At 36.0% G+C, this 15,281-nt stretch overlaps 1 protein-coding gene across 11 annotated transcripts in view; it reads left to right on the top strand.

Moving 5' to 3' along the window:
• SLF1 (SMC5-SMC6 complex localization factor 1) overlaps positions 1-15,281 on the top strand; it is a 125,866-nt gene that overhangs the window by 9,115 nt on the left and 101,470 nt on the right. For 7 of the 11 annotated variants that reach the window (XR_011966443.1, XR_011966442.1, XM_072606118.1 and 4 more), the window contains 2 exons: positions 191-240; positions 3,017-3,119. Coding sequence is in view for 5 of the 11 variants with exons in the window: in XM_072606111.1 (XP_072462212.1) it covers positions 191-240; positions 3,017-3,119 (153 nt within the window). In the remaining 6 variants the exon portion in view is untranslated. The remainder of the gene's footprint in view (positions 1-190; positions 241-3,016; positions 3,120-15,281) is intronic. The other 4 variants (XM_072606116.1, XM_072606115.1, XM_072606113.1 and 1 more) reach the window with 1 other exon arrangement.

Raw genomic sequence — 15,281 nt, 5'->3', positions numbered from 1 at the left:
TTTTTTCAAGCCTTGAATTCACACTATGTCGATGCAGGCTCCAGCTTTCCTTAAACTCTCTAATCATTCTTCTTTCATTCCTACTTGCTTAAACTGTCTTCTTTTCATTTTATAAAACCCTTCAAATCTGGACCTTTCTTGTTACCTTATCCAGCACTTGTCTTTCTTTTTTTTACTTGCTTAATTCCAGGAATGGGGAACCTGCAAACTTGAGGCAAGAGTGGCCCTCCAGGTCTTCAGGTACTGGCCCTTTAATCGTTGTCCTTTATACTTTAAGTTTTTATTGCACGAAATTAATTGCAATACTACCACCTTTTTTTGGTTCCTTATAGCATACAAATTTACAATTCATTTCAATTTCTTTAAGGATTGTAGTTTTTATGAAGTGACAGTCAAATATACAACTTATTGAGCATAACTGCAAAGTTTAAGGTTCCTTCTAGTTCCTCATTGATGACCTTGGAAAAGAAGTCATCCATCTACTCAGAGTTAACTCCTTTGTACTGAAAAAGTATTCATCCATCCGTTTCATGACCAAGGCCCAACTATGGCACAGGAATGTCACCGTTATTGGTATCTCAAAGGATCTCTGCTATTCTTCTCATAATAGGAAGTTACTTTTTTGGACTACCTTACTATGCATTCTAAATGAAATATTGAACAGTTTCCTCCACATGTAAACTGGCTTCCTTAATATGTAGTTGAATAGCGTTGTGTAAAAGCTACTTCCATTTTGGTGCTATTGACTGAATGTTCTTCACTCCTAATTGTCTCTTCCTTTCACAAAGTTTTGATATTTTCCAATACTATATGTTAGCAGCTTATTTAATTTTCCAGTGCTTTTCAGTTAACAGAAATCTTCCTCACATTAATTTACCTTTGAATTCACCTAAATGAACTGTAACTGAGTAATTAGTAATGGTAAGAATTTTAAAATTTCAACTTTCACAAGTGTCATTAATTGCCAAGATTTCAAATTTTAGGGCCACTATTATCTATGTGCTTATGCTTTAATTTATATTTGACAGTAAGAGAAGAAACATTTTAAAATAATTTTCAGATTCTGTTCTCAAAATTCCTGTTTTTTATACTAATATTTATAACCCATATACTCCTTTTAATTTGATCTTTTGTAGTCTGAGCATCCTTTATTAAGTGTGTATACACTTAATTTATTCCTATACTTTCCTATAATGCCATATTCTTATTTAATTCTGTCTTTAATAATTCTTACTCCAACTTATTTTAGTTTTACATTTTATTGATTCACCAATACAATTCTGAACTTTCTCTTCCATTGATTTCAATATCAGTATTACTTGCTTCTCATTTACCTAAACAATTTATTTAAACTACAGTAGTATCATTATCTTTCACTTACTTTCAGTTGTTTCTTGATTTCAAAATAAGCTTTTAGCACTTTGGGGTTCTCCTTCAATGCTGAAGTCCCAATCTGCACTTGCTTGGTGCCTTCAGGCTGTTTAGAAGCAGTACCCAGCAGAAAGGTGAATAAAGTACAATCCTGCTCACTTTGATTCTTTTGGAATAAGCACTTCCTTCCTTTTCTTCAGCTTTAGGTGCAGACTAGAGGCAATTTTTAAGTATACCTTTACTCTGCACTATGGTTAAAACCAATTTCACAGTATGATTCTAAAAACTTCAGGTGTATAGACTGGCTAACTGAAACTGCTTAGAGTTTAACATATGTCTTCCTTTTTATTTCCCTCCCTCCCTTCCTTTCTTCCTGGAATTATTTAAACCCCCAAGAGTTTTATTCTAATTTCTCCTGTACCAATTTGCTAAGTTTTTCATATTTTAATACTTCTCTGAATTTTACTGAATCTGTTTCACTAAATCTTTCCTGAACAGATTCCATGATTAATAAAACAGTTCTTAAAATTCAAACTGCAGCTTTAAAATCAATTTAGTCATCATAAAGTACCCTGTGTGGAATAACTGATCTTTCCATTTTTTTTTTCATTATACTTTACAAGGTTTGCTGGTATCTTAAAGGCTCATCAAAATATTTCTTAAAATCTTTCAAATCACAATTTTAGAATTTTCCAGTGTAGAATAACAAATTTAGTCTCTGTATATTTATTTGTTTTTATCTGTATTTCACCTCTGTAGCCTTCAATGTGGCCAGTATTGGAAAGAGAGAAAAGACACTCGTCTTTTCTAAAGACTCAAGACTTTTTGAAAAGTTTTCCTTTTTTTTTTTTTTTTTACTGTCTTTTTCCCCTGATTTATTAGACCATAGGAAAAAACACAGAACAAAACAAATGCTTAGAAGCAGCAAGGATTAGCACATGGTACAGATAAGATAGCACAGATTTCCCATTCTTTTAAAGATTTTCTCAGTTGTATAAGGTCCCTTTCTATATATGAAGCAAGGAACCCACCATTCCTAAGCTTAGTTGTATTATTCACAAAACAGACACACATAGCTTGGCACGACATTAAATCAAGCCTGAACTTCTAAATTTTCTCTAGGAGATTGTGAAGTCAGGATCTTACATGTCTCCTCTATTAAATATACAATTTATGACAGTTTGGTGCTGGGACCCTGCAGTCAACTAAAGATTAATTCTTATTTACTGTTTGTGGTACTGTTTTTATAATCTTATTAATAAGAAAATGTAATTTAGTAGGAATATAAAATTGCTGTTGACTATTATGCCAATTGGGTTCACCAATTTAAAAATGTACTCTGTGTGTGTGTGTGTGTGTGTGTGTGTGTGTGTGTGTGTTGACAGATGCAATTTAGCAAAGTTTTCCTTCCTGTTCTCTTTTTTTTTTAATTTAAATTTATTTAGAACAAGTCCCTAATAGAGAATTCTATTTCTAAGTTCTCTGCTAAATCACACAAGAAAGAATTTTTTAAAGAGAAATGCCTATTTGGCTTCTTAAGAGGTTTTTTTCTAAAAAAAAATTTTTTCCTCTAGAAAGGAGTTTAGTCCTTTAATCAAACTAAAAATAAATCAAAGTAATCAATACTGTTTATTTTCCTTTTCAGGAGACAGTGTAAGAATTGCAGAGGATGGAGGAGTTTCCAGGAGGCCAGTGTCACTGAAGTGCAGAGCACATGGCAGGGAATAAGTTGTAAGAACACTGAAAAGGTAGGAAGGGGTCGAGTTATGAAGGGCTTTAAAAGTGGACTTTTTATTTAATCCTGGAGGTAGTAGGGAACCCCTGGAGTTTATTGAATAGGGGATGATATGGTCAGATCTGAGCTTTAAGAAATCACTTTGGCAGCTTGATGGAGGACAGATTCAGTCACTAGTATAGTAGTATAGAGAATTCAGTCCTCTGAAAGATAGAGTTAAAGCTCTTTAGCACTGGACTGGGTTAGTTAGCATCCATGAACACAATACTTGGAAGTGATTTAGTGGAAAAGGCATTAAAGGAATCAAAAGGAATAGGTTTGAGGCCTGACTTGGATAATTATCATTTGCATGATTTTACAGAATTCATGTAACCATGTGAGAGTCTCAACCTTGATATTGATAAAATAAGTTTGAGTTATCATATTGTTGGACTATTACAGAATATTGGATTCCAATTCCTTCAGTCTTTTAATGTAGAAGCTACAAGGTCCTGTGTGATCCTGACTGTAGCTCCTCGATATTTGAATTGTTTCTTTCTGGCTGCCTGTAGTATTTTCTCCTTCACTTGATAGTTCTGGAATTTGGCAACGATATTTCTTGGGGTTTTGAGTTTGGGATCCCTTTTGGGAGGTGAATGGTGGATTCTTTCGATGACTATTTTGCCCTCTGAATTTTTTTATTTTTATTATTTTTAATTTATTATTATTTTGCCCACTTCTGGGCAGTTTTCCTTGATGATTTCCTGGAAGATATTTTCCAGACTCTTTTTTTCATCATGGCTTTCTGGCAGGCCAATAATTCTTAAATTTTCTGTCCTGGATCTGTTTTCCAGGTCAGTTGTTTTTCCAATTAGATATTTTACATTTTCTTCTATCTTTTCATTCTTTAGATTTTGTTTGACTGATTCTTGCTGTCTCATTGAGTCATTAGTTTCTACTTGCCCAATTCTAATCTTTATCAAATTGTTTTCTTCAGTTAACTTTTGCATCTCCTTTTCCATCTGTCCAACTTTTCCTTTTAAGGAGTTATTTTCTCCAGTTAATTTTTGTACTTCCTTTTCCATTTGTCCAATTTTCCCAGTTAGGTTTTGTGTTTCCTTTTCCATTTGACCAACTGTTCCTTTTAGGGAGTTATTTTGTCCAGTTAATTTTTGTACTTCCTTTTCCATTTGTTCAGTTTTCCTTTTCAAAGAGATGTTCTTCTCGGTGAATTCTTTTTTTATAATTTTGAAATCATCGGGCAGTTTTTCTTCTATTTCCTTCTTCAGTTGTTCTAGGAGAGCTATTTGTGCATGCGACCAGTTCATAATCCCTTCTGAAGTTTCAGATGGAAGTACAGTCTCAGTACTTGTGTTTTGGTCCTTATCCCCACAGAAAGATTCTATGGTTTTTTCGTGCTTAATTTGCTTTTTTTTATTAATGATGGTGATTGTGTGTTGTGGCTTCTGGTTCTTTCAGTTAGAAGCTGCAGAACTTGGTGTTGAGCTGACTTGTGAGAAAGCTAAGAGCAGGTTTTTGTTTTGTGTTTCCTCAATCAACCCTGGGGTTAGCTTGTTAAATGTGGGGGAGGAGTGGTCTGGTCATAGGAGATCCCCTCAGCTGAACTGAGGCAAAGGCAAGCTCACGGAATGGTGATCCCAGCTGCCCTATTGTCTTCCTATTTCTCCTGGAGTGCTGAGGCACACCTAGATGCTAATGCATGTTCCCACCCCTCCTGGGGCTCCTCTCCTGGTGCTGAGGCTTGCCTGGGTCCTAGTGTAAGTTTTCTCCGCCCTGGGTCCTCTGTCCTTCCAGTTTGCCTCTGCTGCAGTAGGAGGAATCCCCCTTAACTATTTTCCTAGCCTCAGGTGTTAGGAGACTATTTTCCCCCTCTGCTGTTCCTGCTGATCCAGGATTTTTCTGGGGAAATATTTTATGGTTCTTTCACGGTCATCAAGCGGAGAGGAGAGAGCATTTACTGATCACTCTGCCATCCTGGCTCCCGGAAGTTCAAGTAGGTGACTTACTGATGTTTAATCTGTGGGCTGAAAGTCTCAGGAGCTGCTGTGCTGATATCTGGCACTCAGGGGTGGCCACTCCTTCAGCTCTGCTGGTCTCCCACTCTCGGGTGCCACTCCGCTGTTCTGCCTGCTGCTTTCAGGTTTCCCGGGGCCCTTCCTCTCCACTTCGCTGGATGCGCTGTGGACTCACCCCCGGGGAACAGATCCTTCCCGTGGACCTTACAGTCTGTCCTGGGCTCCGAATCCGCCACAGTCTGTCCCACTGGATTCCTCACCTTCAAAATGTGGTCAGATTCTCCTTTCAGAGGTATCTCAAGGAGTTTGTCCAAGAGCTTAAGTGAGTCGTTGCTCTCATTCTGCCATCTTGGCTCGGCTCCCTCCCCCCCCCGCCCCGCCACTGTTGGACCATTACAATATAATAAAGTATAACATCAGGGCTCCACTTGGGCCACTAGCCTGTCACAGAGACTTTAGGCAAGGAGGCCAACCAAAACACTGAAGTAGTCCTGGCATCATGTGATGTGAGCTTATGGTGGTGGCATATGGATGGTGGCAATGTTGTAGGAGAGAAAGGGGCACATGAAGATAGACATGAAAGGACCTGACAACTGATTGCTATGGAGGGGAGTGAGTCAGTGGTAAGGGAGAATGAGCAGAGGATGACACTAGGCTAGGTGCCTTGGGAGGATGTGATACTCTCAACAATAATAAGAAAGTTAGAAAGAGGGGAGGTTTGGGTGGGGATAGGGATAGTGAGTTCAATTTTGATCGTGTTGAATTTGACGCCTCTGGGACACCCAATTTGAGATGTCTAATAGAAAGCTGGAAATGCAAGTCTAGTTTCAGGAGAGATATTAGGGCCAGACAAGAAGATCTGAGAGTCATCTATGTAGAAATGTTCATTAAAACTATGGGAGCTGATGAGATCATCAAGTAAAATACTATGAAGAGGAAGAGAAGAGGGCCCAGAACAGAGGCTTGGGGACTCTTTAACAATTATCAGGTATGACATGAATGAAAATTTAGCAAAGGAAGCCCTGTCTCAAAAACCTAGAAAGAAAAGAATATCAAGGCTTAGGAGTAATTGAGAGTGTCAAAGGCTGGAGAGAGGTCAAAGATGGATGCAGAAGGAGAAACTAATGCACAGTGTCTGACTCAGAATAGGCATTTAATAAAACCTATTCCTTTTCCTTCCTCTCCAATTTTATTTTATAGTAGCTTCCTTTCATACTTATTCTTGTTCTAGGCAAGCTGGTCTGCTCCTGTTTCCCTCACATCTTATCTCCAGCCTCAGTGTCTTGAAAAAATGCCCCACCCACCCTTTTCCTCCAATCTGGAATACATGCATTTCTCATGTTCTTTAAAACATAACTAAGGCATACCAGGACTTTCAGATCACCTCAATTATTAGCACTCTCTTGACATTAATTTGTGTATTCTTGGCATTTACTGACTTGTATGTATTTTTTATTACTCCCCTCCCTTAAAATGTAACAGAAGCACCCCGATACAGCTGTTTGACCTTCTGAGTTTTCAAAACTGGGGGGCTTCCTAGTGGCTTCCTAGAGTCTCACCTGGCCAAACACTTCCAGTCAGTAAGCTCCAAAGTAAAACCTTACCCTCTGAGTATTTGTGCACTATTTAGAGCTCATCTCAACCTGGTCTTCCTAGGCCCATTAATGGGTGGGGAAGATCTTCTTTAAACACATTATTCAATCTGAGGCATACAGCAGAAGGTCCTACTTTGCTTGCCTTTACTATTGTAAGCTTGATGATACTTAAATTTTATCTGCATCTTCAGCGCCTACCATAATACCTTCTACATTTTAGTCACTTAATAGATGTTTGTTGAATTTAGCATAAGTTAATGCATTATTTTCTCAAAAGCTTTTTTTCTGCATCTATAGATATGGTCTTGTGGTTTTGGTTGCTTATGTAATTTTCCTAATGTTGAACTATTTTTACAACCCTGATGTAACTATAATTTTATCATAGTGAATATTTTTAAAAAATATATTGATGTATAAATTAATACTATCATTGTGATAGTTTTTAGGATTTTTTTAATGAAGATAATTAAGTTCTGATTATTTTAATTTATACATTTGTTGTCATTACCTTTCCTCATTAGTGATTTTGTGGTCAATCAGTATCTACACTAAGAGAGGAGAAAGAGAAACCATCTACAAAACTTAAATATCCAAACCAAATTTTAGTCTTTACAAATGGCAGAGGGCTCAGAAGGGTTGTAGACGGGGTGTTGTAGAATGTTGATGGTGGGATCAACAACCAGGCTGTTACCTTTGTCCCAGAAAGATCCAGTCCCTGTATTTCAGTCAGTTTTCATTGCTTCTTGGAGTTTTAGGCTAGTAACTGATGGGGAAGCGATTTTTGAACATTGTAGTTGACTGAAGAGGGAAGTGGGGAGGGAGTCTGACTTGTCACATAACTGATTCTTTGGACCTGCACTCGTGACCTGGGCTAGACTCTGAGAACCATTCCAAGAACTCAAGCATCTTTGAAGGACCTGGTATGTGATAAGCACTGGTGCTAGAGTCAGAAATGAAACAGTCCTCACCCTGAAAGAACTTGCTGTCTATCCAGGGTAATATCATATACAAGTTCCATACAGAATAAATATAAAATTTTTAAAAGGTTGAGGAGGGCACAGGTGGCTAAAGGCATCAGGAAAGATTTCCTATAGAAGATGGAGCATCAACAGATTCTAGATGGAAGTAACCATTCATCTGCCCCACAGGTGGCCATTAACTAACTCTTCACTGGCCTCCTGGCAAAACAGTCAACAAACACTAATCAAGTTATTGCTGCTGTGCTAGAGGCCCTGATCTAAACTCAAAGAATGAAATCAATTTTCTACTCCCATGGAATTAGCATTCTAATGGATGAAGGGAAAAAAAAGACTCCATGAAGCTTCTTCCTGAATCTGCAACACCCAGAGTAAGTCAGAGTAAGGTGCACAGGTATTGACATTTTACTCAGGATTTGATGCTCAGTCCTTCCAGTGCTGGGTAGTCTTGCATCCATGACATCATAAAATGAATTGAGGCAGCCTTTCTTTCTCTGGCCCTGCTTGCTAGGATGGTGGTCCCTTATTTACTAGGATTTGGGGTTTGTTTTTTTTTAAAACAGTATTCTTTATTTTCTGCTTCATGTGTCCCTAGTTTGAGTGTTAGGACCCTATTTATCTCATAAAAGGCATTTACTAGCACACACGTATACATAAACGTATATAATGGTAATTGTTATATATACAATTTTATACACACACATTGTCTATACATCTTGGATACCAAACCCTTGTCTGAAAAATGATAGAAAGATTTTTTTCTCCCATTGGACTGTTTCTCTTCCAATCTTAGATATGTTAATTTTGTTTTTTCATAAGCTTTTCAGTTTCATACAATTGAAATTATCTTTTTAAATTGCTTCTGTCTTCTTTTTAGATTAATAACATCTTTCTTCCTTATAGCTATGAAAGGTATATGTGGGTAGAATTTTTTATTTTCCTTCGAATTTTTTATATGATCTTTAATACTGAAGTCAGGTGTCAATTTTGAATTTATTGTGAAATGTGGCATAAGATGTTGATGTAAGCCTAATTTCTGCCAGACTGCTTTCCAATTTTCCCAGCTATTTTTAATCACATAAGAAATGCTTTCATGAGTATCTTATGTTTTTTTAGTTTATCCAGTCCTGGGTTGTTACATACCTTTTTTTGTTTCTGATTCTCCCTTACTTTCTCTGCTTCATTAATCTACTTCTCTGATTTTAAACCACTGCCAAATGGTTTTGATGACTGCTGGTTTATAATATAATTTGAAGTCTGGAAGTTCTATACCCCCTTCATGTCAACGTTTTTTCATTATTTTCCTTAATATTCCACACATTTTTATAATTTTATAAATTGAATCTTATAAAATATCCTTTTGATGGTTTGATTCGTATGGCATTAAAACTGTGAATTAACTTTGTAAGCCCTTTTCATTTTTAGTACATTGATATCACCCAACCATGACCAATAAATATTCCCCCAGCTTTTGAAGTTCTTTATTTCTTTAAGGAACACGTTGAAATTGAATTCATAAAAATATTGTATAGACTTTGATATATGAGGATACCAATATTTTATGAATTTTGTAGTTATTTTGAATGGGATTTCTCTGTTATTGCCTCTTGAATTTTGTTATCATTTTATAAAAATGCTTTTTCTGTGAGCCTATTTCATAACTTACAACTTTGCTTAGCTATTTACTGTCTTAGTTTGTAACTCACTGCTTTCCTAAGATTTTCTAAGGAAAATTTTATGTCTTCAGCAAAAACTATTGTTTTATCTCATCTTTAACTCCCTTGTCTTACTGCTATTGTTAGACTTTCTAGAACTCTGTGAATTAAGAATAGAGAGAGGAACATCCCTGCTTTGGTCATGTATTTATTGAAAAAGCTTCCAGTGTATTCCTATTGCATATTATGCTTGCTTTTAGTATTAATTTTATTATGTTAAATAATAGCTTCACTGTGCCTATGCATTGTAGGATTTTAGAGTTTTCTAAAGCATTTTGTCAAAGACTGTTTCTGAATCTTATGAAATATTCATGTGGTTTGGGATATTTTTGTTTTAAAATAATCAAAACATAACAAAATCACTTCTAGTCCCTCTGTCCTATTTTGATGCATTGATGACATTTGAATTCTGAAGGAATAGTTATATCTTTCTTGATGTAAGGGTGTATCCCACCCCCTCTCCTGCCCATTACAATCTAAGCAGTTTATATAAAGTCTCTTCTGTTACTCAATTTTATTTTACTCTTACGTGTTTTTCTTGATTCCTGTTTTTGTATTTCAGTTTCTTTTTGCATCTGATCTTTTAATTAGGAATGCTTTGAAGTGTTCTCTTTCTATAAAAGTCCATTTTCTCCTCTGGGATTATGCTGTTAAATTGGCTAAATTATTGTTGATTATAAGCCTATATCTCTTGCTTTTGGCCCAACATATTCCATGATGTTTGTTTCTTTAGAGTTATGGCTGTTAAATTTTTTTGAGCCCAACTGTGGTTCCTCAGTACTTGAACTCACTTGAATTCGTTCCTTCTAGCTGCTTACTTTCTTCTACCCACAAGTTTTATATTTGTTCCTGGGACTTTCTTTTCAGAAGGTTACTGGTGGATTCTTTCTACTTTACCCTCCACTTCTAAGGGATCTTGGCAATTTTGTTTTAGGATTTCTTGAAATATTATGTCTGCTCTTTTTATTTGGTTATAGTTTTCAGGCAGTCCAGTATTTCTTAAATCGTCTCTCTGTGATTTTAGAGGTCATTTGTTTTCTAAGTGAGATATTTTACATTTTCTTTTATTTTTTCAATCTTTTGCTTTTTCTTAAGACACAGTAATATTTCATTATATTCATATACCATATTTTGCCTAGCCATTCCTCAACTGTAAGCATATGCTTTGAATCTCATTCTTGCCTATTATAAAAAACTCTGCTATAAATATATTTGTGTATATGAAAACTTTCTAACTCTAACCTTTAGCTTTTTATCATTGGATCAACAGGGCTTTTATCAAGCACCTGCTATGTGCCAGGCACAGTGCTAGGCTCAGAGGATACAAATATAAAGAATGAATCAATCCTTACATGTGGTGAGCTTGCATTATTAATGAGGGAAAAATAAGTGTTATATAAATTTAATAAATATAATCTCAAATGCATCAGATAGGTTAAGAAGGACAAAGGCTAAGGGAAAAAGCCTCATATTTGGCAATTAAGAAATCATTGTAACTTTGGAAAGAACAATTTTCATTGAGTGATAAGATGAGAAGTCATATTTCAAAGGACTGAGGTGTGAAAGGAGAAAAATTGGAACAAGTGTATCCAGACAGCTTTTTCAGAAATTTGAGAAAAGGAAGGAAAATATAAGATAATAGTTTGAGGATGCAATAAGGCTTAGTGAAGGATTTTTTTTTTAAGAACAGGGGAAGGTTTTCATAATAATTCAATTTTTTTCTCCTGAAATTGAAAACAAATCCAGTGGCCTATAGTTTGCAAATTCCATTCTACAGTCTCCTACCTTCTTACTTTAAAAATATTTTTCAGTGAAATTTCTCATAAGTAAAAAAATAATTACCATTCATTTCATTGAGACAAATGTTTTTCCCCAAAATTAATATTCATTTATACTCGGTGTTTATATAATTGAATTTTTAGTGCAAAAAGAAAAGCAACAATAAACCAAGAATAAAAAGACCAATATAGACAAATATTGAAAACAATACAGATGCTATCACATCGAATTGCCATTCTTTGGAAAAATAAGAACAAGTGAGAAAACATACAAATAGTAATTTTAGCATGTGTTTGTAAGAGGCATGATGCAGCAGATTATCCCTACTATACATTAGCAAACTATGAGTATTCTGAGGACAGAACTTAATGTAACAGGAGTCACCCAAGGAAAGGTGGCTCTTACTTTGTGGTATTCAGCTATACACAAGATCCATCCTCATAAATGCAGAGAAATGCCTTTCAAGCCAAAAGAGGAATATTAAGTGAAATCCCTCATAAATTCAAATTCTTGTACTCCAAAATTGTCCTATCTTAGGATGCGATTTGTGAAAATTGAAGCCTTCGGCCTTCTTTTGTTCTTCAGTATTTCCCCTAATCTCCATGATACCACTGAGTGGCTCAGCAGTTACATGTGCAGACTCTTTAATGATTGATGATTTAGTTCATTGGCCATGGAACTTGAACTCATTAAGGGTTACTAGGTACAGTCTTACCATCATCTTGCTTATCTTAAATATCACATTTCCATTAGTTATTCTAAATTTATCATTTCCAATCCAAAGGTTCTCTTTTGAAAATAAAATGAAACTGAAATAAGAATTGAGCAATTTTTTTTACTCCCTGTTGTCCTTTTCCTCTCCACTAAGAGAAACAGTCCTGTGCAATGTTTTTTAATGCTCTTTTTCACCCTAATATGACTATTTGTCTTCCTTAATTTTTCTGAACAACTCTAGCACATTGTGAATTCTTTTTTTGTTGTTGTTGATAATGATGCCTTTTTATTTTTTTAGAAGTGAAGCTTTTTCTTTTTTTGTTTTTTAATTAATTTATTTTTAGTTTTCAGCACTACTTTCCACAAGATTTTAAGTACCAGATTTTCTCCCCATCTTCCTCTTCCCCCACCCTAAGAGAGCATGCATTCTGATTACCCTTTTCCCCAATCTTCCTTACCTTTTATCATACCTCCCTTCTTTTATCCCCTTCCCCTATATTTTCTTTTTTTAATTAATTTTTAGTTTTCAACATTCATTTCCACAAGATTTTCAGTTCCAAATTTTCTTCCCATTTCTCCCCTCCCCCACCTCAAGACACCATGCATTCTGATTACCCCTTCCCCCAGTTTGCCCTCCCTTCTATCATACCCCTTCCTTCCCTTATCCCCATCTTGTAGGGAAAGATAGATTTCTATATTCCGTTACCTATATTTCTTGTTTCCCAGTTGCATGTAAAAACAACTTTTAGTTTCAACTTCTCTCCTTTCCTCCCTCCCCACCCATCTCCACTGAGAAGACAAGCAATTCAATATAAATTATACATGTGTAGTTATGCAAAAGACTTCCATAAAAGTCATTTTGCAAGAGACTAACTGTATTTCTCTCTATCCTATCCTACCCCCTATTTATTCTGTTCTCTCTTTTGACTTTGTCCCACCCCAAAAGTGTTTACTTCTAATTACCCATCCTCCCATTTGCCCTCTCTTCTCGCATACCCCCCACACCCACTTTTCCCCTTCTCTCCCCTACTTTCCTGAAGTGTAAGATAGATTTTCATACCAAGTTGAGGGTGCATGTTATTCCCTCCTTAAGCCAAATGTGATGAAAGTAAGCTTCACTTTTCCCTTCTCACCTCCCCCCTCTTTCCCTCCATTGAAAAAGCTTTCTCTTGCCTCTTTTATGAGAGATAATTTGCCCCATTCCATTTCTCCCTTTCTCCTCCCAATATATTCCTCTCTCACCCCTTAATTTTATTTTTTTAGATATCATCACTTCCTATTCAACTCACTCTCTGCCCTCTATCTATATGTATATAATCCCTCCAGCTACCCAAATACTGAAAAAAGTCTCAAGAGTTAAAAATATTATCTTTCCATGAAGGAATGTAAACAGTTCTACTTTATTAAGTCTCTTATGATTTCTCTTTCCTGTTTACCTTTTCAAGCTTCTCTTGATTCTTGTATTTGAAAGTCAGATTTTCTATTCAGCTCTGGCCTTTTCATCAAGAATGCTTGAAAGTCCTCCATTTCATTGAATAACCATTTTTTCCCCTGAAGTATTACACTCAGTTTGGCTGGGTAGGTGATTCTTGGTTTGAATCCTAGTTTCTTTGACTTTTCGAATATCATATTCTAAGACCTGTGATCCCTTAATGTAGAAGCTGCTAGATCTTGTGTTATCCTGATTGTATTTCCACAATAATCGAATTGTTTCTTTCTGGCTGCTTGCAAAATTTTCTCCTTGACCTGGGAACTCTGGAATTTTGCTACAATATTCTTAGGAGTTTTTCTTCTCAGATCTCTTTCAGAAGGTGATTAGTGGATTCTTTTGGTATTGATTTTGCCCTCTGGTTCTAGAATGTCAGGGCAGTTTTCCTTGATAATTTCATGAAAGATGATGTCTAGGCTCTTTTTTTGATCATGACTTTCAGGTAGTCTCATAATTTTTAAATTGTCTCTCCTGGATCTATTTTCCAGGTCAGTTGTTTTTCCAATGAGATATTTCACATTGTCTGCTATTTTTTCATTCCTTTAGTTTTGTTTTATAATTTCTTCATTTTTCATAAAGTCTTTAGCTTCCATCTGCTCTATTCTAATCTTTAAGGAATTATTTTTTTCAGTGAGTTTTTGGATCTCCTTATCCATCTGGCCAATTCTGCTTTTTAGGGCACTCTTCTCATTGACTTGTTGGAACTCTTTTGCCATTTGGATTAGTCCATTTTTTAGAGTGTTATTTTCTTCAACATTTTTTTGGGTCTCCTTTATCAAGCAATTGACTTATTTTTCATGATTTTCTTGCATCACTCTCATTTCTCTTCCCAATATTTCCTCCACCTCTCTTACTTGATTTTCAAAATCTTTTTTGAGCTCTTCCATGGCCTGAGACCAATTCATATTTTTTTTGAAGTCACTGGATGTAGGAGTTTTGACTTTGTTGTCTCCTTCTGGTTGTATGTTTTGATCTTCTTGTCACCAAAGTAAGTTTCTTTTCTTTTTATTTATTTATTTATTTATTTATTCATTTATTTATTTATTTATTTAACTTTTAACATTCATTTTCACAAAATTTTCGGTTCCACATTTTCTCCCCTTTTGTCCCCTCCCCCCTCCCCAAAACACCGAGCATTCTAATTGCCCCTATCACCAATCTGCTCTCTCTTCTATCATCCCTCTCTGCCCTTGTCTCCATCTTCTCTTTTGTCCTGTAGGACCAAATAACTTTCTGTACCCCTTTACCTGTATTTCTTATTTCCTAGTGGCAAGAACAGTACTTGACAGTTGTTCCTAAAACTTTGAGTTCCAACTTCTTTACCTCCCTCCCTCCCCACCCCTTCCCTTTAGAAGGCAAGCAATTCCATATAGGCCAAATCTGTGTAGTTTTGCAAATGACTTCCATAATAGTCATGTTGTATAAGACTATGTTTCCCTCCATCCTATCCTGTCCCCCATTACTTCTATTCTCTCTTTTGATCCTGTCCCTCCCCATGAGTGTGGACCTCAAATTGCTCCCTTCTCCCCATGCCCTTCCTTCCATCATCCCCCCCACCCTGCTTATCCCCTTATCCCCCCACTTTCCTGTATTGTAAGATAGGTTTTCATACCAAAATGAGTGTGCATTTTATTCTTTTCTTTAGTGGAATGTGATGAGAGTAAACTTCATGTTTTTCTCTCACCTCCCCTCTTTATCCCTCCACTAATAAGTCTTTTGTTTGCCTCTTTTATGAGAGATAATTTGCCCCATTCCATTTATCCCTTTCTCCTCCCAATATATTTCTCTCTCACTACTTGATTTCATTTTTTTAAGATATGATCCCATCCTCTTCAGTTCACTCTGTGCACTCTGTCTCTATGTGTGTGTGCGTGTGCATGTGCATGTGTGT

The sequence above is a fragment of the Notamacropus eugenii genome, chromosome 4 (genome assembly GCF_028372415.1).
Source record: "Notamacropus eugenii isolate mMacEug1 chromosome 4, mMacEug1.pri_v2, whole genome shotgun sequence".
Taxonomy (NCBI): domain Eukaryota; kingdom Metazoa; phylum Chordata; class Mammalia; order Diprotodontia; family Macropodidae; genus Notamacropus; species Notamacropus eugenii.
Note: the sequence above shows the minus strand (reverse complement) of the source record. Positions and strands in the feature narration are given on the sequence as shown.